This window comes from Akebia trifoliata, chromosome 11, assembly GCF_017979445.1.
Source record: "Akebia trifoliata isolate Shusen 1 chromosome 11, ASM1797944v1, whole genome shotgun sequence".
Classification (NCBI taxonomy): Eukaryota; Viridiplantae; Streptophyta; class Magnoliopsida; order Ranunculales; family Lardizabalaceae; genus Akebia; species Akebia trifoliata.
Genome location: NC_141385.1, coordinates 21,599,938 through 21,623,363, shown reverse-complemented (window position 1 = coordinate 21,623,363; position 23,426 = coordinate 21,599,938). Strand labels below are relative to the sequence as shown.

Below are 23,426 nucleotides of genomic sequence, written 5' to 3'. Positions count from 1 at the left end.
CTAAACCCCTAACCTCCACACATCTTGCCACATATCACCATCTCTCTCACCCTTCCAATCACCCTCTTACACCCTCTATTCTCTTAAACCAAACACTACTCAATAACAACCACCCTCTTAAATACCCATCATTTCACCTCATCAAACACTCCACCCAAATGGGTTGGGTAGGATCCAAACCATTTTGGTCAAAAATCACCCATTTACCTTCATTACACAACTACCATCATCATAACTCTAAATTTCATACCCCCACCTTCAAAACTCATGCCATTCTCTACTCTTCCAACAATTCACCCTATTTTACCCTTAAAAATAACTCTCAAACTCTAAAAAACCCCTCTCATTCTCAACTCTCAGTATCTAATGAACATTTGAGAAAAACCCCCAAGTCTCTTAAGAAAATCACTCTCTAGCTATCATATTCAACCCTCTAATCTCAACTCACTTCTCTCAACTCTTAACTCTCAACTCTCTCAATCAAGCCAAGGAAATTCAAAGAAGACTCATCTTTTGAAGAAAGTCAAAGAAGGTCAAGAAGAACAAGGTAGGCTTTAGACAAGGATCACCCCTTTTTCTCCCCTCCAACTTTCGATCTTCTTCTTACACCCCTTTCTCTACACTTATACATACACACCACAAATGGTTTGAATCATAAACGGGGCCCCTTTTTCAATAAGGGTGCCCTCAACGATTTAAACCAATATCCAAGTCCCTCATCTTCGAGGGTACATGTCAAAATTTTCCAATTCATTTTTTTTCTTTTCTTTTAAAATAGACCGAGTTCGAGGTTACCAGCAACGGTGGATGAAATAGGGTGCCTAACACCTTCCCTATTCCATAAAATGGATCCCTTTACCTTGAATCAAAAGTTGGACCAAATGAGCCATATCCGTACGCGAGTCATCAAATTACAAAAAACATGATTTAAAAAAAAAAATGCAATCCGGGTGACCATTCACACCTATTTCAAATATGAATGGTGACGACCTCAAACCCCCCCTAAAGTGGTTGATATATTCAAACTTGAATAAATCTCATGTCCACACCATCATTCCATCCTTGTCTTATTAAATCTTTGAAATCTTAAATTATTTAGGATCGTCTAAAGTGACCCCCAATTGGACCATAAAAGAAATAAAAAATACCATACTCAAAATCCGAACAAATGATCTACAATCAAGTCATAAGAATAAAAATAACCAAATAAAAAAATAAACAAAAATAAATAAAAATAAAACTAGGTCGATTTGACAATGCACATAAATTTGAGATATTTTCAAGTTTGACACTCAAATTGTCCACAATAGAGTCGCCACTAAAAGCACTCTCAATCCGTGAGTTGCAGATCTGCTTTTTTGTTTTTGGGTTTAGGAGTCGCCACCTAGTTTGAGGTCTAGGAATCGAAACATGACTCAAAATCGAAAAAATGTACTAATATAAAAAAAAAGGGTCTGAGGATCACGTTATGGGATTGGAAGGTGTTAGGCACCGATCCCGCTCGACAAACGTCGGTCTCTACTTTTCCAAAAAATTATTACATTACTAAAAATGACCTAAAAATCAAAATAAACTATTACCTTTGTTACCTAGGGTGATTGCGGCAATTGATTCCCTCAAAGTTGACGGAGAGCGTCTTCGTGTGAGTTTTCCTACTTTTTCTCTGTCACTTGACCTGCTTCTGATCCTCAAGATGAGGTACTTTCCTCCTAGATCTAAGTATTTTCTATATGTTCTGGGTGTTTTGAAGGTTTCTAGGTGTTTTTTGAAGAATTCTGGGTGTTTTTTTAATAGAAAAAAGGGTTTGGGTGTTTGATAGGGAATTGGGCTTCGGATTTAAGGTTTTGGGAAGGCTGAGGGGTGTTTCTGACCTCTCTTTCCTAGGGTTTCTCTTGACATGCGAGATTGGGTTGTGGAGGCTCCTATTTATAAAATTTTTAGGAGATTTTAAGTTTTACTAGGTTTCTTTTAGATAAGGTGAATTAGGATTTAATTAGGGTTTTAAATTAGGATTTAGAATTAGAGTTTTAATTTAGGGTTTAGAATTAAGATTTTAATTCTTACGTACAATGAAAGATCATTTTTTAAGTTTTTTGGAGAACCCCCCTAGTTATGTATTTAATTCTTTAGGCCCCCCAGATGAAGGGTTTTTTTAATAAATGTCAAGTGGGCTCCTACTTAAATGTGCTACTACTTAAAATTTGGCCCATGGGTTTAATTAATTAGTTTTATTTGTTTAAAAATTTAATTTAATTTATTAAGATTTTACTTTACGTTAATTAATGTTTTAATTATTAATTTCAAAATTTTAAATTATTAGAATTGAAAAATTACCGTTTTGCACCCCCGAAGAGGACTTTAGTGTTGAGAGGTCATTTTTTGATATTTTAGGATGTTTTGAAATCAGTTTTTTGTAAGAAATTGAATGAGAGTATCGATTTGTGTCATTTATAGATTTTTTATATAAAATGATTGTGGGCCTTATGAGGGGTATTTTCGTAATTTTATCGAATTTGGTGAAAATTGACGAAACAGTTTATTTGATTTTAACTTGTTGTTTTATGTGTTTTATAAAATTTTCCTAAGCGTAAAGTAGGCTCTAGGGATGTTTTGATGTCATGGGTATTTTAGTAATTTGATCATTTTTTCGTGATTTTTTTCGTAAAGCTTCTTTTTATTTCAAAATGGTGATTTCTATATTTTTGGGTCACATTTTCCTAGCGTAGCATGGTTTCTAAAGTTTTACTTACTTGAGATACCTCATCCATCATTGGGAGCAGCCGTAATCGGGTTGATGAGTTGATTAATCAGGCAAGTGCGAAAATGGGGTGTCTACACCCACTTAAAGCCCACGAACCTTAAACTCACGGAAGATTCATTTTTCACCTTATCCAACCTAACTTAAATCTAATTCAATATTACCTAAACCCTAAAAATCACCAATCATTAAACCCCATCCTAAAATAAATCCTACCCAATCCCAAATAACCTACAATCTTCCAAAAACCTAAGCCCAACACACCAAAGCCCACAAACCATTATCCATATCAAATCCACATCCACACCCATAATCACAACCCATAAACCATTATTCATATCAACCAATCACCCTTTGATTACCAAATGAGACACATGTCATCACCCCAACTCACCTCTCATCCAATTACCTACCCCCATCACTTTTTTCTAACAAACCATCTACCCTTATCACCCCTCTCTAAAAATCATCTCAACACATACCCTTTCATAACCTATCCACATCACCTTTCTCTAAAAAATCATCTACCACCATCTCAACCCATGCCCTTCTCTAACCTACCCTCTTCATCACTTATAAATCTATCTCCACACCTATCATCTCCAATCAATCACTCATTCTCTTCAATCAACTCATCTAATCACCTCACCTCTCCACCCATTTTTAACACATGTCATCATCTCCTTAACCCTCTCAAAATTCAATCAACTAATCCCTTACACAACCCATTCTCTTAATCTAAACACTACTCCCCTTCAACCTATCTAACACTCAATCAACAAACCACTCCCTTACATTCCTATTCTCTTAAACCAAATATCAATCATCTCACCTCACCAAACACTTCACCAAAATGGAATGGGTAGGATCCAAACCATTTGGATTAAAAAACTATTATTTATCCTTATTACACAACTATCGTCATCCCAACTCTAAATTTCACACCCCCCCCCACCTTCAAATCCCATGCCATTATCTATTTTCCATTATTTCACCCAACTGTACTCCTAAAATAATTTCTAAATACCTATAAATACCCCTTCACTTTTCAAAATGAGTACCAAGTCTTAGATTAAAAAAGGGGTCCACACTCAACTCACCTTTCTACTCTCAACTCTCTTCTACTATACTTTTACATTTTCACATCAATAAAAAATACATTCTCATATTTTACTAAGAACTCAAAGAAGAAGATATAAAAGAAGAAGAAAGAAAAAAAAAAGAAAAAAGACCTTAAAGCTTCAAGGTGGGTCAAAGGAACACATACCCCCCTCTCTCTACCCTCTCCATATCCCTCTTCTACTATCCCCTTCATTTCTTTAATTTTTATTATTAGAAAGCTTCTAAAACGTAATGATCCCCCTTTCCTATCTCTGGTAGATCAGATTTTGGTTTCAACCGAAAATATAGAGGCTGTAACCACTTTCAAAATAAAATCATTTTAATCCCTTAAATCGTTTTGTGACAACCGATATTCGGGTTCATCTCGACTCATGAGAATGGACCCATAACCATAGCCAATATTTTTTTAAAACACATATAGTTCTCAAGGCTAAGTGTTTATAAGGATCATCTCTTTCAATGGGATGATCTTATAATCAAGCTAAAAGTAAATTTATACTTAGGATACAAATTGTCAACACGTGGTACTTTTATTTTATTTACATCCAAAATAATCAAGTTCTTTGAGGTTACCATCTCTTGGTGGGGAGAAAAGGATGCCTATCACCTTTCTTTTTCTTCAATTGAGCCACTTATCCCGATCTTAGGTTGATTGGTACCTTATCCAAACGAAAGTCACTAAATGAGAAAAATGACCTTTTTTCTAAAAATGTACCCCGAGTGATAATTCACACCCTTTTACAAATATGAATGGAGGCGACTCCAAACCTTAGTAGAAGTGGTATTTGAAAATCCAAGAATCACGTATCTACACTGACTATTTGTAGCAAATGGATTTTCTCTAAGTGGAGGTTTTGTCCTCTCTATTGGTTCCATTGTGATGTCCTAGATATTTAAAGGTAATAACTCTGAGTTATATCTCCTTTTCTCTGAACCCTGATCCTTAGATGCCCAACGTTTGTCTCCTTACAATGAGATTATTTGTTGGTACCTTAATAAAGAAAAAAAATAAAAGATTCGACTTTAGTATGACAGAAATGATGATTTTATCAGTATTTATTCATCTTCATTATTATTAGGTCAAAATCAAGTTCCTCTCGTAGTAAATCTAGAAGAAACCCAATAAAAATGAGTAAATGAACAATGAATCTAATCGTAACCCTTTAGTTTTTGTTGGATAGCTAGCGAAATATAGTATAACTAACCTAGGAGGTTCCAAGAAGCTCTATTAAAGTCCCTCAAGCAATAAAAAAAATGAAAAGGAAGGAAATAGATGGTAAGGTGACCTTTAAGAGTTCCAAAGGTCTTTAAGAGACCTAAAGTACTACAAACTAAATTGACCTTTAAGAAGTCCAAAGGTTTTTGAGAGACCTGAGTTATGACCTAAATTGATCTTTAAGGGCTCGAAAATCCTTAAAGATCCCTACCCAAACCTTCTAGAATTGAATACTTGATCTAAAGTGGTCTCAAAGGTTGCAAATTTGAGAGAATTTTGGAGCTATTTGAAGTAAAGACAGGTCCCTATCTAGACCTTCTAACATTGAAGTACTCAATCTAAAGAGACCTTTAAGAAGTTGAAGATCTTTAAGAGACCCGAATCTATAAGATGAGAAGAAGAGATGTCTTGAATATATGAGACATAAATTTAAGTGTCTTGGATGTAGAAAACAAAAAATAAAATCCCTTGTATGGGGGTTATGCCCAGATCTTTGGATTGGACATCTCGAGTGTATGAGACAAAGCCTTGAAGACCTTAAACGAGATTCACTGTATAGGATCACCTTGCCCTTGATCCTTGGAGGTAGGTATCTCAAGTTAATGAGTTGCATGACCTTTGCTGGCGAGGAATGTGATTAATTCACAAGTGGGGTTGAGCGCAAAGTTTTTAACAAACCTAAATTTGATGAGAATTGATTACATGCACGGCCCTTGTCGGTTAAGAATGATGAAGTAAACCATGAGTGGGGTCAATCTTGGAAGGTTCTAACAAATTTAAAATTGATGAAGATTGATCACATGCCCAATCCTTGCTAGCAAAAAATGAGGAAGTGACCCACAAGTGGGTTCGATCTTAGGAAGTTTTAACAAACCTAAAATTAATAAGAATCGATTGCATACATGGCCCTTGTCAACGAGGAATATCGAAGTGACCCTCGAGTGGGGTCGAGCTTGACACTTCTAACAGACCTAAAATAGGAGTGGCTTAGTCTAAATTGGTTTCCTAAGAATCTTAAGAATTCTTGAAAAATGAGTTGAGTTTTTGTACTCGAATAATTGCCTTTCAACCCTATTAGATTGAGATGCACTCCAAGGTAACCTATAATGAAAGACTCCTTAGGAAACACAAATTCCAAATTAATTTGAAAGTTGACGAATACTTCTAGATTAATGGACGGACCTAAGTCTAAAGAATTGAGTAGTCTTAAGTCTAACTTAGAGGAAACACAACAAAATTTTGAAATTGGCCTGGTCAAGATATGAAATCGGATTCCTAACTTCCCTTAGGGTCTTCTTAACTTATATCGTTGCATTAGGTTAACCTGAAACCTTATGTGAGAATTTATCGTTTGAACAGATAAGAATTAATCTATTGTGATTTGGGTGATGACATCGAGCACTTACCTTATGTTAGGAAGAATCAAGAGGGTGTCTAAACTTAGATCTAAGAATAAGATGACTCTCAGTCCTAACAAATTTAAGGACTTAGAACTAAACGGGGGTGACATTTGGATAGAACAATCGCTTAATTTGAAATTAGGTTCACCAAAAGAATCTAAGAGAAAAAGTAATAAAAAACGCATCTTGTTTTGGTCTGAAGGTCAACAAAAGGGACCATCAAGAGCTCCTTAGTCATAAATTATTGTCCTAGTCAAAATAGGGAGAGGGACAACACCAAAAAGTTCTTTTGCCTAAGAGTGGGGCATTCTAAGATTAAATATGTTTGGCCGAACCTAAGGATGGGCCAAAATACAATTTTGCCAAGGCTGAACCTAAGGTTTGACCAGACAAAATTTTGGCTTTGTTGACCCTTAAGTTCGGCCAAGTCAAAATTTTACTATGGCAGAACTTAAAGTTCGACCAGGTTAAAATTTTGGTTTGGTTGAACCTAAAGTGCAGCCAGAAATCTTTTTTTCCCAAAGAGTGGACTTGTCCTCTAGAGTATCTTCTCAACATCTATTTTCAACTTGTATCGATGGATTTTGAACCCCTTTGAGTTGGAAACAAACTTTGGGAGGTCTAGCCTATAAAAATGCATATTGTAAAACTTAAACAAATGATAAAGTGAAGCCTCACCTTTCAACATGGATAATTGAAAGGACCTTACAATTTGACCTTCAAGGGTGACTTGACAACTTTAAAAGTTGGTACACAATTTGTTGGGATTCATTTTCGAAACAAGTATCATAAACCTATAACTAAAGGCTATGCATAATATACTATAAGTAGGTTGAAGGTTCTCAAATCTTCAAATCTCTATACAAATCGAAGCAAGCATGTCGTTGGTTGGTGATTAAGTTGGATGTTTTCGTCTCCGTTTCTCAAGGTAAACTACCTATGAGGTGTAAGATTATTGTATCTGGGGCTAGATAGTTTTTATAGAATGGGTAGTTTGTGCATTGGTTATGATCGAGAGTGGACAAGTACAATTTTAGAAATCAAAGTGTGCCAACTTTACAAGGAAAATAGTCCCAAAAAAGCAAAAGAAAAAATTAGTCCTATATTATTGCAACATTCACCACACATAAAGAAGAGAAAACAAAAGAAATAAAACAGGTTAGCTACAAAAACCAACAATTTAATGCTTCAAAATTATCACTAATGTTCAACAAAAATCTGGTTTAAATCCTCGGCATCCCTAGTGGAGTCTCCAAGTTGTAGATACATGAGCTTTGAAATTTGAGCTCATCTACATGGCTTTAGGAGTTGCCACCATACAATTAAAGTGTGAATGGGCATCATAAAAAGATTTTAAAATCTGATTTTCTTTGACTTCTGGTGACTTCATATCCAAAAGATATGGAAAAGGTCTTCCTAGAAATTCTATGGTAAGGGGTTCGGTAGAAGGACAAGGAAGGTGTTAAGCACTTTGTCCCTCCCATCCTAAGATGATTACCATTGATTGACTAAAGGTAAGATTAGAAACTCATTTTTTTGGATTTTGAAAATATAAGGAATTATAAAGGAAGTAAAGAAAAATTGACTATAGTTTTATTTTGAAAAATGAGCAAGCCACTACAAGAAGTAGGTGTCTACTGGATTTTTTTTTGTAAGCTTAGGACTTTGATGGAAATCCATATGGATTTCATCATTTGAAAACCCAAAGCTTCAAAATTAGCTTATGTGTTCCCTTGGGAGATTTTTTTATTAGTTTGACCCTTTGGTGAAATTCATAATTTGAACCACACCATGTATGAATCAAGATTACTTGTATGAGATTTTGTCAATTTTTAGACTATTTTTGTTGGCTTTAAAGGTTTGACATAGATTCACAAGAACCTACACCCTCATTTATAATCTTTTAGAGGTGGATGTGTATAAAATGTATGCATGTGATGGACTTATCAAGAGAATATTACCTCCTAGGAGGGTTTACTTTCTAGCTTTATTGCCATCAAAAGAAGTAAGATAAAAAAAAAATTATTCTACAATTGAAATTGCAAGGAATCGAAAGCATCTATGTTATAAAAATTAAATTTCATAAGAGTAAATAAAAGTAAAGCAACCTACTAATGCTCTCAAGGAGCTTATTGAGGACTTATTGGATGAGATTACCTCAAAAAGGGATTACTTACTCTCCCCAAGCTTCTACCTAGAAAATTAAGGAAGCTACATTATTAAACTAGAAAGCTTGTAAATAAAAAAATACTTGAAATTAAAAAATGATAGTAAGAATAGGAAGATTAGATGGGAAAAATGGAGGGTTTAACCTTAACTTGATTTTCTTCTTCTCTATCTTGGGTTTTTCTTCCATGGATTTTGTGAAAGATTTGAGAGAATAGGGAAGCTTAAAGAGGTTTGAGAGATTTGGATAGAATTTTGAATTACCAAATGAGGTTCTCCTTATTTGCCTTCAATGGGTCTCCTATTTATAAGGGTTTGGGAGACCTTTTGGGATAATTTAGTCTTAAATCTTCATGTTCCTAATAATTTTACTAAAACCTTCATGAAAAATCATAATTACTCATCCTCTCCTTCGGCTTGATGGTCTATCACTCATCTATGGGTCTCATCAATCATGAAAATCAAGGGATATGTTAATAAAAGTCAATAGTTTCTATAAAATTCTTTGGGAGGGATAGAGTGGTCCTAAGACTTTGACTTTCAGTCAATTGATCCTTTAAGAGAATTTCCAACAATCTAGGGATTAAAGGGTCAATAGGCACAAATTCTAGAGAATTTTCTAAGGTGAAAAAAAGTGTCATGAGTCCTTGAACTTAGTAAAATCACATTGAATACCATGGAAGCTCTTTGAATTTTGAAGAATATGGGTATGATAGAAGTGGGAATCCACTCTAACGAGTCATAATAAACTTGAGTTAGGGAGGTAATTATCTTTGAGTGGGGTCCAAGCAAGTCTTTTTTAGGAGATTTAGGTAATTTAGAGAAAACCAAAGTGGTAGAATTTGTTAGAGAGTTAAAGAGGGGTAAACAAGTAAAAGAAGAGGGATTTCTTGAGGGAAAAACTATTAAAAAGGGGGTTAGGGGGATCATTTTTCCTAAAAATATTTGAGTGCACAGGTGTTTTAAATCGTTTAACTGTCTTGGCTGAACCTAAGGTTCGGTCAAGATAAATTTAACCTTGGTTGAACCTAAGGTTCATCTAGGCTTAAATTAACTTTAGCTGAACATAAGGTTCAACAGGCTAAATATAACCTTGGCTGAACCTTAAATTTGACCAAGCTTAAATTAACTTGACTGAACCTTACAAGATTAGGTCCTCACATGTTTGGTTGTCGAGTTTTAAACTTCGTATGAAATTCTTTGGGTCAAACTTATTCTTGGAAGGTTTTAATGTTCTCGGGCTCGACCTAGGCAAAAATGGGGTGTCTACAATAATATTCTATACAACTTTTGTGCAAAATGTTGGTTGCTGAAGTCCCAAAGCGTCAAAACAATTTTATGTGCTCCTTAAGGAGACTTTATTTATTAATTTGATCCTTTGGTGAGTTTCTGATTTGAATTACACCATATATGAATCAAGATTACAAGTATGAGATTTTGTTCACTTTTGGACTATTTTTATTGGCTCTAAAGGTTGAATATAGGTCTATAGAGACCTACACTCTTGCTTGTAATCATTTTAGAAGTGAGTGAGTGCAAAGTATCTATATGTGATGGACTTATCAAGAGAAGATTAACTCCAAGGAAGGTTTACTCTTTAGCTCTATTACTATCAAAGAAGGTAAAACAAGAAAGACTATTAGACAAGGAAACTCAAAGTGCAAATAAAGTAGAGAAAGTAAAACATCTACACTATAAATTTAAATTGCATAGGAATAAAGAAAGAAAATAAAGTAACCTAATCTAATGCTCTTAAGGAGTTTATTGATGACTTGTTGGGGGATATTACCTTTAAAAGGGATTAGTTTCTCTCTCTAAGCTTCTAAACTAGAAATTTAAAGAACTACATTAAGAAGAAAGCAAGTGAGCTAAGTAAAAAAAGTGTTTGAAAGTAAAGAGGAGGGGATTAAAAGGGGGAAATTGAAGGCCCCCACCTTGGTCTTCTTCTCTTATTCCTTCTTCTTCTTGGTTTGTTCTTTTAAAGATTTTTAGAGAGGTTTTGAAAAAATAGGACAACTTAAATAGGTTTGGAAGAGATTTGGATAGAATTTTAAATCACCAAATGAGCATCTTCCTTATCTACTTTTCTTTACCTTGGAAGAGTCTTCAACTTATAGGATTTTGGGAGAACATTGGAGATAAACTTGTCTTAAATCATAAGGTCCCTTTATTTTCAATAAAACCTTTAGAGAAAATCCAAATTACCTCTCTTCTCCTTAGACGTGATGGTTTTTCACTTACCTATAGGTCTTACCAATCATGATGATCAAGATGATAGAATTGTAAAAGGTCATAATTTCTAGAGGATTTTTTGAAGAGGGCAAAAGAGTCTAAGTCATTGGCTTTGGGAAAAATTCTAGAAAATTAGGCTAGATGACATGTAAATATAGACTTGAATTTTGGACATTAAGGTCATCTAGCTTAACTAGTTCTCTAACAACCTAGGGTTAAGAATGTTTTTACTCACAAGTTCTAGAGAATTCTATAGGTTGGGCCAAGTGTCAAAATCCCTTCAACTTAGTCTAATTACATTGAACCTACTAAAATTGAGGATAGACTTGGAGAACATAAGGGTAATATACCTTGATTTAGTTCTAGCAAGATGAGGTTAAGGTAATAATTGTTCTCATGTGGGGATCAATTTGACCAGGGGTCTTTGTTGGAAGAATAGAGAAATTACAAGAAGACCATTATGGTGGATTTATTAAAGAATTAAAGGATGGGCAAAAGAGTAAAATGGAGAGACTTCCTTGGGAAAAAATTCATCAAGGAATAGGTTAAAGGGTAATTATCCCTAATCAAATTCGAACACATATGGGTTTGTAATAGAATTGGCTGGGGTGAACCAAAGCCTGAACAAAAATTATTCCTAGCCAAGGGTCACCTTTGGGTCAAGCAAAAACTACTCCTAGCTATGGGCTACCCTTGGTCAGGCAAATAATTAGGCTTAGCCAAGGTTGAGGTATGGCCAAACCTAAATTTAAACTTGGCCAAGGGTTAAGTATGGCCAGACTTAAATTAAATTTTTTTTTTTTAAATGACCTTCAGGCCTTGTGGTTGCTTGAAAATAGGGGTTGAACCCTCCTAGAAATTTCCTTAGGTCAATCCCCTTCTTTGAAGGTTTTTAATGTTCTCGAGCTCAAAAGAGTCCTAGGTCCTTGGCTTTGGGTCAAATCTTAGAGAACTAGGCTAGATGGCATGTAAATATGGACTTGGATTTTGGACATTAAGATTATCTATCTTAACTAATCCTCTAACAACCTAAGGTTAAGAATGTATTTGTTCACAAGTTCTAGAGCATTGTATGAATTGGGTAAAGTGGTCAAAACCCATTGAACGTGGTCTAATTATATTGATTCCTCTTAGATTGTGGATAAACTTGGAGGTCATAAGTGTAATATACTTTAGTTTAGCTTTAACGACATGATGTTAAGGTAGTAACTATACTTATGTGGGGACCAATTTGACCAAAGGTCTTTGTTTGAAGAATATGCAAATTACAAGAAGACCATGATGGTCGATTTATTGAAGGATTAAAAGATGGGCAAAAGAGTAAAATGTAGGGGTCTTCTTAAGGAAAATTTCATTAAGAGGTCGGTTAAAGGGTAATTAACTCTAACCAAACTCGAGTGCACATGGTTTAGAACCTGCCCTACAAAATTGGCCTTAGGTGAACCAAGGCCTTAACAAATTTTATGCCTGGCCGTGGGTGACCCTTGGACCAAGAAAATTTTATGCTTGGTCATGGGTGACCATTGGCCAAGTTTAAAATTTGTTTTGGCCGTGGGTTACTTTTGGCATGGTTAAATTTTGTTGAAATCCCCAGACATTGGTTGCTTGCAAATTTGGGTTTTTTTAATCCTCTGGAAAGCTATCTTGGGTCAAGCCCTTCCTCAGAAAATTTTTGGTGCTCTCAAGTTCGGCTTATGCAAAAATGGGGTGTCTACATCTCTCAGTTGAAATTTGCAAATGATGTTTTGTTACTTTCTCAAAATGAGAAGGACTCTTTAGTGAATATTAGGGAAGTGTTAGATTTTTTTTTACATTGTGTTGATCATATCTCAGCCCTAAATACACTTGGTTTTTGAAATGGGAACCTTCTAATTTGTTACCTAGGTATACCTCTTTTTTATTCTCCTCTTACACATTCTTTTTGTCAATGTCTTATTGATCGAGTGACCAAGCGAGTAGAAGGTTGCAAATCCATGTTTCTTTCATATGTTGGACTATTGGAATTAATTAAATATGTTCTCTCTAAATTCCAAATATATTGGTCAGCCTCTTTTAACAGTGCCCTTAAAAACATTGAATCTTTGTTGAATAACTTCTTATGTAGTGGACATTAGCTTCAAAAATCTTTTCATCTTGTTCAATGGAAGAATTTTTGCAAACCAATACTTTCTGGGGGGGTGGGGGGTCTTGGTTTTCGAAGTTTGCGGGAAGTAAATAAAATGGGAAATGGCAAAATTTTTCTAGAATATGCAAGAAAATAAATCCTTACGGGAAAAGTGGATGAGGTTGCCATAAGTTGTCACTAATGATATATGGACATGTCAAGCACCACAAAATCCTTCCTGGGCTTGAAAGGGAATTTTGAAAGAAATGGAGTTTACTGTTAAAAATAACAAAATTTTGAAAGGAAATGGTGAAAATACCGTAATGTGGCGGGACCCTTGGATAGAGAGAGAAAGTCTGATCTCAAGGTTTGGGAACCGTATCGTCAATTTTTTTTATAGTAATGGGGAGGCCAAGATAAAAGACTTTTTTGAGGGTAGATTGTGGACTTTACCTAAACCATATAATGGTCATATGACTGATGTGGTAGAGCTTGTTAAGTCTCAACCGATTCCTAAAGGAATGCTTGAAGACAAATTAGTTTGGAGTCTCAACGCAAATGGAAGACTTTCTTCCAAATCAGCATGTGAGGCATTGTTGAGTGCTAATAACCAAGTTACGTTGGTAGGAACTATATGGAGCAAACACAAAATATCAAGACAGTCATTCATAACGTGGTTAACAGTGAATAGGAAGTTAACTTCTATAGAAAATTTCCAGAAAAGGGGAATGCAAATTGTATCACGATGCTCCTTATGCTTCAACCAAGCTGAAACAAATGATCATCTATTCTTTGGTTGTATGTACACAAGTTGGGTATGGAAAACTTGTCTCAGAAACTTTGGCATCATTCGGATGGGTATTGGAAATGTAGAAGAGCAGTTACAAATGATCGAAGGAATTCATTTCACAAATAAGGAGATTTTCCATATGCTTTGTGTAAGTTTTTGTGCAACCATTTACTTCTCTTGGCGAGAAAGAAATAAAAGAATTTTCGAAGGAGTTAACTTGCCTAAAGAATTAATTTTTAAGCAAGTTAAGGAAGTAATCAAGGCTACTTTTGATGGTGTGGATATTCTTGAAACTTTTTTGGGAATAGATTTTTCTCAAATTGGAACTGTTTAGTTTCTAAAAAGAAAATAGTGCAGAAGTCTTTGTTTAGGAAATGCCCGGTAGATGGCATTGTCAAAATTAACACTGATGACTCTCTTTCATCAGCAGGAGGAGGGTTTGGGTTCATTGGAAGGAATGGTAATGGAGAGTTTGAGTTTGCGGGTTGGTCAGGCAGCAATGAGGATGGCATCATACGTATTGAGTAGTTGGCAATACGTGAATCACTAGTTTATGCTTTTAAAAGAAACTATGAAAGAGTGATCATTAGTTCGGATTCACTCTACTCCATCAAGTGCATCAATGATGAAATTGAAGTTGGATGGCAATACGATGAACAAATTAAGGAAATCCAGCAACTCCATATGGCTTTTCAGACTTGTCAGTTTGAATTTCTAACTCACGCAGCAGATTTTTTTGGCAAAAATAGGTATTTATGACCGTGATTATCTTATAATTGAGGATGCTAGTTTTATCCCTCAAGAGTTAGAGAAAATTATGTTGGATGATCTTTCTTGTAAGTATCTTCGTTAGCATATTTAATAAAAGGGTGGGGTCCCTTCAAGATCAGCTTACCAATAAAAAAACCAAACATCTATATTGTAACTATCTCTGATGTTAATTCTGAATATTTTTTTTCTCCATGTCAGTTGTATCCCGTAAAACCCTTGTTTACAGAGCAAAATATATATTGTATACCAGATAAGCATTGGGGGCACTATGGAGGTGCCAGGGGTTGGAGGACGGGGGTATATTATTTTTTCCTTCTATGTTTGTAATGGTTATTTGCACAATATTTATCATCTGTGGAGAGAGAAATAGAAGAATTATTGAAGGTGAGATATTGTGAAGGCAAAAGATAATGGGTAACATTGTAGAGGATGTGTCCAATAGTTTCTATCCCATGTTTTAGAGGGAAAATTATAATAGATCTGTGAATGGGAGCCTCCGGTTCTGGGAGTGACTAAAATTAATCTCAATGTGGTTTTGGTGATTGGAAAATCTGGATTGCTAGGAATCACCAGGATGTTTTATTGCTGATATGTACACGTCATGAAAATTCCGTGAAGATATAAATTCAGATGTCACGGAAATTACAAAGGTGCCTTCCAAGATAGAAGTGGCAACTACATTTCTGCTTTTTAGAGATCTAACACATGCAGATTTTTGAATCTGGTGGAATTCATTTGTAAGTTCGATTTTTATTGTAATAAAGGGTGAAGTCCCCCGAACTCAAGCATACTGATCGTAAAGAGAAATAAGAGCCTGGTGGATTATGCTTCCTCATACTTGTGAATCTGTGGGTTTCCCTTGTGCCAAACTCAAGAAACCCATACCCAAATCTTTAGGAGAAGGATTTGATGTTTATGATGCATTCCCTTATTTAATAATCAAGCTCATAGCTCATCGTCATTAACTTCAGTAATAAAATATTGTTCTATATATTTTTCATTTATTCATTGAGTAAATCCCATGGAAATCTTCCATTTGGACTATTAATTCTGCACTTAATCAATTCCTATTTTTTCTTATTGATAAGCTCACTGGAACCCTAATGGCGCATTGGTTTTTGCACTTCAATCGTCACATAATAAGATCAAAGCCTTCAGAAAAATAACTATAGTATCCACTATTAACGGTGACAAATAAAACCAGTCCATGGAATTGTGGTTGTTAATCATATGGCCGAGAGAGAGAGATGGAGAGAGTCCCAAGATAATATATATATTAAAAAAAAACTAATTCAACCACATTGATTGGAACTGCAACCCTTATTTCAAGCACTAGAAAGCATCCTCACTCACACAATAAAAAAAAACATCATGATTCTAATACCAAACCCATAGCTACATGAAATCAAACACCATACCAACAGTGTCTAAACACTCATAAAATCCACAAGTTTATGGCAAGCAAAGCCCTTATTTCAATTTTGCTACTAACCCACAGTTCCACACCACAAATTTACTTCATTACTTTTCAGTGAGAGAGTTCCATCACTTATCTCCAAACAAGTAGCCAAGGGATGAGCCTCCACCAGGGGCAGATTGAACCTTTGTTGACGGTCGGTCCTGGAAGAATGAAATCTGATCAAATCCGTAGAAGAAGAAGAAAAAGGTAAGAGTATGACACGGGAGATAAAAAAATTTACTCACAGTAATGAAGTTGCCTGAATTCTGGCCCTGAGCACGATGGTAGTTATTGGAGATATTCGGTTTCTGTGTCGGTGAACGAATGTTCGGAGGTGCCTCGGTAGTGTTATCATCTCCCCATGGAGGCTTGTTAACTACCTGCAACATAGGAGGTTTTGTCGGTGGTTCCTCCGAACCGAATAGGTAGCCTAATGAGCTCTTTCCACCTCCATAGCTTCCGCCCTTACTCATGGTTTCCCTTTTATGCAGTTTTTTATTTCTTGTAATTAGCTACAAGAGGAAAGACACTCATATATAGAACTGTGTTGGAGTAAAGGGTGGAGGTGATCAGACCTAGATGCATATTGATGTATGCATGTATGTGTACGTTTCTTATTTCATGTAGCAATGGTACATGGTGGACATGTTATGAGTACATAAAGGACTAATGAACCATTAATTTGATGCGTCATATTGAATCTCACGTGTGCTTTCGTCATGTAAACATATGAAAATTTTATAATTATTCTTTATATTTCCCTAAACAATTAAATAGTTGCTTGCTAGTCTAATCCGCTTTGCCAATTACTGTCAAAATTTGATACTTGATAGCATCAAATTTGGACTTACTGTCCATTTTAAACTCATGATTACGCTATAATGATAAACATTTCTCTTAAATGCACTGAAAAGTTATATTCTTCATTCACACAAGTTAATCTATCACTAACCTTTTTCTTTCACATTTTCTATGATAGTTTTCCATATTCAGAATTATCTATCACACCCTTGTTTGGTTTGTAGAAACATAAAAGAGGAATGAACTAGTGAGAAGACAAAGTTCATGATCCATTTTAATAAAGAATAGGATGTGAGAAGATAAAGTTCATGATCCATTTGAATAAAGAATAGGATTCAATCAGCCCAACGCAAATTTTTGGGATAAATATTCTTTGTTGATGAAACATATAAAAAGCCTATGATATTTATTGTATTTGGTGTTTATCTTCGTCTTCAATTATATGTGGTGTGAAGGCTTGAAGAAAACATTTATTAGAAATGAAAATTCTCTTTAGAAAAAAGATTTTGTGAATAAATATTTGCCTGGGTTTGATTGCACCTAGGAAAATATAGAAAAGAGCTGGTTCTACGTTTTGGGGGTAACCTTGAGAAAATAATATTTGGCTTTTCCAATAGTGCTGAGAAAATCATTTTCTTGGGAAGATGGGTCTGAGAATATTTTCCTCTCGGGAGGAAAATGTTTTTGCTAGAAATTCTCAATTATAAACCTGTAAATTGAATTTTCCTGGGATATCCATTTTCTTGTCTATTTTCACCAACTACACTACAGACCCCACAGGTATATCATTACAATAATTTCATTTAGTAACCATCTTTAATTTACCCTTATATGCACGTGGTACGTAACATGGGCGTGCAGGTATATGTATATGTATATGTATATGTGGGAGGCAAATAGTATAATCTCACAAAGATGTATGTTAAGTTTCTTCTCAAGATGCACCAAGGAAAGACCACCCCTCCAAGGAATATTAGTGAGTTAACTTCGCACTAGACTCTTATGCAAAGGACAACAAGAACACATAGCAGAATTAGAGCCTGACCATGCAGCTGAGTTGGGATGACTGCCTTTCGAAGTTTGTTGCGAAGATTTAGGTGTGCATATCATAGGCAAAAATTACGCACAGATGGGACAGGTAGAAAAGCTTCTATAAAGGAGGTGAGGTAGCCCAATTGGCATGGATACAGACTGCACATTACTTTCTAACATGCTTCAATGAGCACGCAACAATGACAGAACAACATATACCTTAAGATAGGAAAATGCCCGACTGAAAAGAGGAATATAAAAGTAACGGGAGGCCAAAGTACACAACTCAACTCAAAAACCCCTTAAAAACTGTATTGGATAGTGACTTACCTGACCGTTGGAGTACTGGAATTACAATGATCTCTATTTATGTCATCATGCCCAAAGAAGCAATTTTTATATTCACCCATCACGAGGTGTTGGATGAAATTTCCCCAGAATATGTATGGGTATTAATGAATTCATTTATGCATGAGTAGATGTTTGTAATCTTTAAGGGAATGATTAGTAGGGTTACAAAATCGTTCCCTTTGCAAAAGAGAGGGACAAGTTGGTTTACTATCAATATCAGATTATCTGGTGGGCTCTTGTGGCAGTTAGGTGGCCATTATTCAAGCTATACATGTCCCTGGTCTACAATAATGGGATTGGGTATAATAATCCATGTCTACCAGTCGATGTTCAGCCATTTGAGACTATTGTACTTCACATATTATAGTTGAAACCCACCCATACATCTGACCATACTCTTAAATAATTAAGTAACTACAAATGCTTTGATATACATCCTCTTGTTGGAAAACTTTGATTTTTCTTCAAAAATGTATCATCTTCAACCTTTCCAAAAGTCCTGTACTGTGCTTTAGGTTTTAAGATTATTATGAATCATGTGTGGTGGTTAACATATATATAAGATTTCAAATATTTACCAATGAGATGTGTTTGATTAGAATAGGAGTATTCTGATTAGGGTACCTTGGCTTTCCTATCTTATCTATGGGAAGTTAGTTAAATATAAGGATTTAGAGATTTACATGGGGAGAAGAATTATTTCGAAGAAATTCATTTGGAGGTTTTTCACCTTGAAGTGGTCATATTAATAAATTATATTAAATATTTATGTTTTGTATTTTACTGATTCATAACAAAGGGAAATGAAACCTTGAAGTTGAAGATAAGGGTAAATAATTTTACCATAGCAATAGAGGTATTTTCTAAAGGAGTTTTAGCTAAGAGATTGAAGATGAGAGTACTTTGATATATATATATATATATATATATATATATATATATATAGGAGCGGTTCGGCAGCCCTAAAGTTTGCCAAGTTTGGTGCCAAACATTTTTTGTAAATCACTTTTGATGGGGTTAGAAGTTTTGGAATAGGCTGATTTTTTGTGAGGATGATCTCTACGGTAAAGAGATCATCCTCACAAAAAATCAACTCATTTTGAAACTTCTAACCCTAGTTTACAAGTTGAAGAATCGTGGACCATCCAATTTTTGTAAATAACTTTTGATGGGGTTAGAAGTTTTGGAATAGGCTGATTTTCGGTGATGATGATCTCCTCATCATAGAGATCATCCTCACAAAGAATCAGCTCATTCCAAAGCTTCTAACCCATATTTTGAAAAATGTTTGGCACCAAATTTGGCAAACTTTAGGGCTGTCGAACCGCTCCCATATATATATATATATATGGGAAATGTTCAACTTTAATTTTCAAGAAAAAAATAAATTAAAAGGGAAAATAAGTTGGTAACTTTAATTTTCATCAAAGCACAAAGGGGTATCTCAATTTTATCCAAATAATTTAAGATTCTGTTAAACAATCATCAATGGCCAATGTCAAGGACATAGTGGATTAAATCATGTGAAATCATGATGAAGGACGACCTTTAATAATGGGAAAAAGGAAGCTCCATAAGTGTGTTTATCACTAAGTGTTCGCGGTATGGGAAACTTGATTGACATAGAATTGCAAATGGACCCCTCAATGACTTGTAATCCTCTCATTGAAAAGGTAACTTACATAAAAAAGCTTGTAGGTCAAAGGAAACAGTCTATATAAACACGTATACACGTTATGAGTATTACTTTTGCTTAGAAAGGACATGACTGCCTCGTTCTAGTCTCTAAATGTGCCTTAGTTAGCTGGTAGCATTCCATCGGTGCGTTTAAAAAGAGTAGGAGATTTGATGGGAAATATGTGGTTTGTTACACTTACGTGATCTTACAGCCTGGAAAGCTCAAGGATTTAAAGTGCCCTTGTACGATTTCGGAGCCTACATGTGCACTACATAAATGGATTTTCTTGAGGTACAAACGTGGCAAATTTTCAGAATCATAGACGTATATAATCTGTACTTTGTACTTATGTTACCAGATTCGTTCTTCCTGTACCAAACCATGAATCAATACTAAACAAATTGGTTTGCATGCACTACATAAATGGATTTTCTTGAGGTACAAACGTGGCAAATTTTCAGAATCATAGACGTATATAATCTGTACTTTGTACTTATGTTACCAGATTCGTTCTTCCTGTACCAAACCATGAATCAATACTAAACAAATTGGTTTGCATTTTGATCCGTATTGGGTTTTTGAACATATTGCCCACAAAAAGCATGCCATCCATGTGTTTTGAAGAATAATATTCGAAATGCAACCGATAGATTCAAACCGATGACCTATCCCTAAACCTTGGTCTTCATTTAGAAGCTAACTAAAACTGACTTACATTCCCTTGTCTTCAACCTCTAGTCAAATCCATTACAAAATAGGTCATCTTCCACTCCCGGGTAGAATCTATACCCAACATATCCAATACGAAGATCATATCTCCTTCAACATATAAACGTCACGAAAAGACCTAACAACCCTCATCTTCAGTTTCAAGCACAAAAGTGAAAATCATTTAATCGATATCTTCTCCAAAACAAGTAAACTTCAACCTCTTAGGTGAAATATTTACTCATTGAAACAACCTTATGATACTAACTCCTTAGGGGGCGATTGATTGCGCTTCAAAACGCAATTTTACCGGCGTTTGCGTCAAAACGCAGCGTTTTGAAGCTGAATCAAACGGACCGCAATCATTTGCGTTTTGCTTTACCGAGTTTGCGTTACCAAATTGTGTTTATAAATGCAAATGTGAAAAGCAGAATTTTAGAGCTTTTTCAATTTGCGTTTGCGGGAGACGCGAATTACCGAAAAAGTCTCATGTGAAAAGACGTTATTACCCTTCGTTTTTTTTAACTCATTTCTCTTCGTCTCTTCTTCGACAGAACCCTCACACAGCAACATCGATTTCTCTTCGTCTCTTCTTCGACAGAACCCTCACACAACAACGTCGTTCTCGACAGAACCCTCGGACACCGACGTCGTCGTCTTCTCCTCCTCTCCTGAAGTCTCTCTCTCTCTCTCTCTCTCTCTCTGCCATACAAACCCTTGATTTGGTATGGGTGCTTCTCAATCATCTACCTTAGATCAGTCCCTCCATGATTTCACAGTCAAGGTAAGTTAATTTTATCAGATTTCAATTTCAATTTTTTTTTCTCTGTCTCTCTGTATGAAAATTCATCACTTGCACGCATATGGGTTCTTTGAATTATGGGATTTTCTCTTCAGGATTGTAAAGGGAAGGATGTTGATCTCAACATTTACAAAGGGAAGATTATTGTTGTTGGTAACGTTGCTTCCAAATGGTACTTTATTTTTCAAAAATGAGTCGTTCATCAATCTTATTTATTTATTTATTTTGGTTTTTCTGAATATTAATGGGATTGTGTTTGGAGCTGAACAGTGGATACCAATTATACCCAATTGACTGAGCTTTACACCAAATACAAGGATAAAGGTGAGATTCTGTTATATTGTTTTGTTTTCTTTTTGTTAGATCAATTTTTGAAGTACCCATGAAGGCTACACTTGGTAATTTCCTATGAAAGATTTTTGCTTAATTTTCCCTTTTTGGAGGTTAACCCGTGAAGGGATTTGCTTACTTTTCTCAAATTTTGGATGATTATTGAAATTTTCATGAAGGACTTTTGCTTACTTTTACCTTTTTCTTTTGGAGCATCTAACCTATGAAGGGTTTTTATTTATTTATTTTGTTTTTCCCCTTTGTTGGAAAGATTAATGAAATCTGATCTAAATGGTAGAAAGATTAATATTTGGATGTCAATTATGGGAAAAAAATTTGACACCTATTTTAAAGAATAGGGAGATGTGCGGAATTGCACTACCTATTGTGGAATAAAATTCTGGAATAGGGTCATGTAGAAAAGAATAATACAAGAAACAAACAAATGCAAACTTGGCTTCATGCCAGAGAGAACAACTAGAAAGATACGATTGGATATTACATGGATTATTTCAAAATCTTTAAATGTTGATATTTTATGATATAACTTTACAAAATAGCTTTTGTTTGTTTCATACCTTAGTGAAATTTACTCTTTAGGATAGATATTTTTATTAGTTTAACTTGATTATAGATTTAGATATAAAAATAGTGGCCTTGCTAAAGACATCTAAGGGTATTTGAAAACTAAGGGTGCATCTCAAATATTCACTTAAACGTAGAGGTGTATGTTTGTCTAAATTACTTTCCTTTTTAAAGTAATTCCTTTAGGATTTTTTTATATTAAATAACCAAAACTCCCTTAGTTATATTAAATAACCAAAACTCCGATTACTTTGCATTGAAAATATTTCCGCTTGCTTAGCATTGAAATAAATTTCTGCTTGTTTTCAAATAGATTTAAATATCTTGTTCAATATTTTGTTATTGTCAAGATGAATATGAGATTCTAATATCATTGTTGTGTTTTGGTAATCTGATCCAACCTTAGTTACACAATGATTGAATTTTCTTCGATGGGTTATGGCAGGGCTAGAGTGGGATTTAATTGACACATTTCCATGCATTTTGGAATGTTATATTACTTTCAACATGGTCTTATTTCACCAAAATTGCGAATATTACTTTCATGCATTTTCTCTTTTTTTCTTATGACTGTTTTAATGTTCCATCACAATTACTTTTGTTGTAAATCCCATTACATTCACAGCACTGCAACATTGCACTTAGCCTCATGGTAAGTCATGCATTAGTTGTTGATAGTGTAAGGCGATTTTACCCACTTGTGATACATGCCAAATGATACACATGGGCTGTTTTGTTAGAAATTAAAATTAAATGACTATTTTATGACAATTATCAACTTAGTTTTGTTAAGATCAACTAATATATACGATGTAATGTGGATGTGTTATGTACAATGTGAATTTTGGATTGTGTATTATGTAGGTATTTTGTTTATCAGGAAAATTCCATATGTCCATTTTTTTTAAGGAGATGCTGCCGAAATTTCTATAGATTTATAAATCTTTTTATAATTTTTATAGACATTTTAAAATTAAAATAATAATTATTTTAATTTTTATATAATTTTATTATATTTATATATATTTAGTGTAATTATCTATTTATAGGGGTATTCTGATCATTTTTAATGCATTCTGGGTGCATTATCAACCTTAAGGGTATTTTGGTCATTTTACCCT

General features: G+C 34.7%; 1 protein-coding gene and 1 long non-coding RNA gene across 2 annotated transcripts; one reads left to right on the top strand and one right to left on the bottom strand.

Moving 5' to 3' along the window:
- Positions 1–15,813: 15,813 nt before the first annotated feature.
- Positions 15,814–16,614, bottom strand: SP1L5 (SPIRAL1-like5). Its single transcript, XM_086459771.1, has 2 exons — positions 16,264–16,614; positions 15,814–16,179 (listed from the first exon to the last, which is right to left on the bottom strand). Exons 1-2 carry the CDS (start codon positions 16,489–16,491, stop codon positions 16,105–16,107), a joined length of 303 nt encoding a protein of 100 aa, XP_086315897.1. The 5' UTR covers positions 16,492–16,614; the 3' UTR covers positions 15,814–16,104.
- A 4,471-nt stretch (positions 16,615–21,085) lies between these two features.
- On the top strand, positions 21,086–22,523 carry LOC147391113 (uncharacterized). The gene is made up of 3 exons (XR_015183188.1): positions 21,086–21,372; positions 21,486–21,562; positions 21,661–22,523. It is a non-coding gene; the product is annotated as an uncharacterized LOC147391113 (long non-coding RNA).
- Positions 22,524–23,426: the final 903 nt, after the last annotated feature.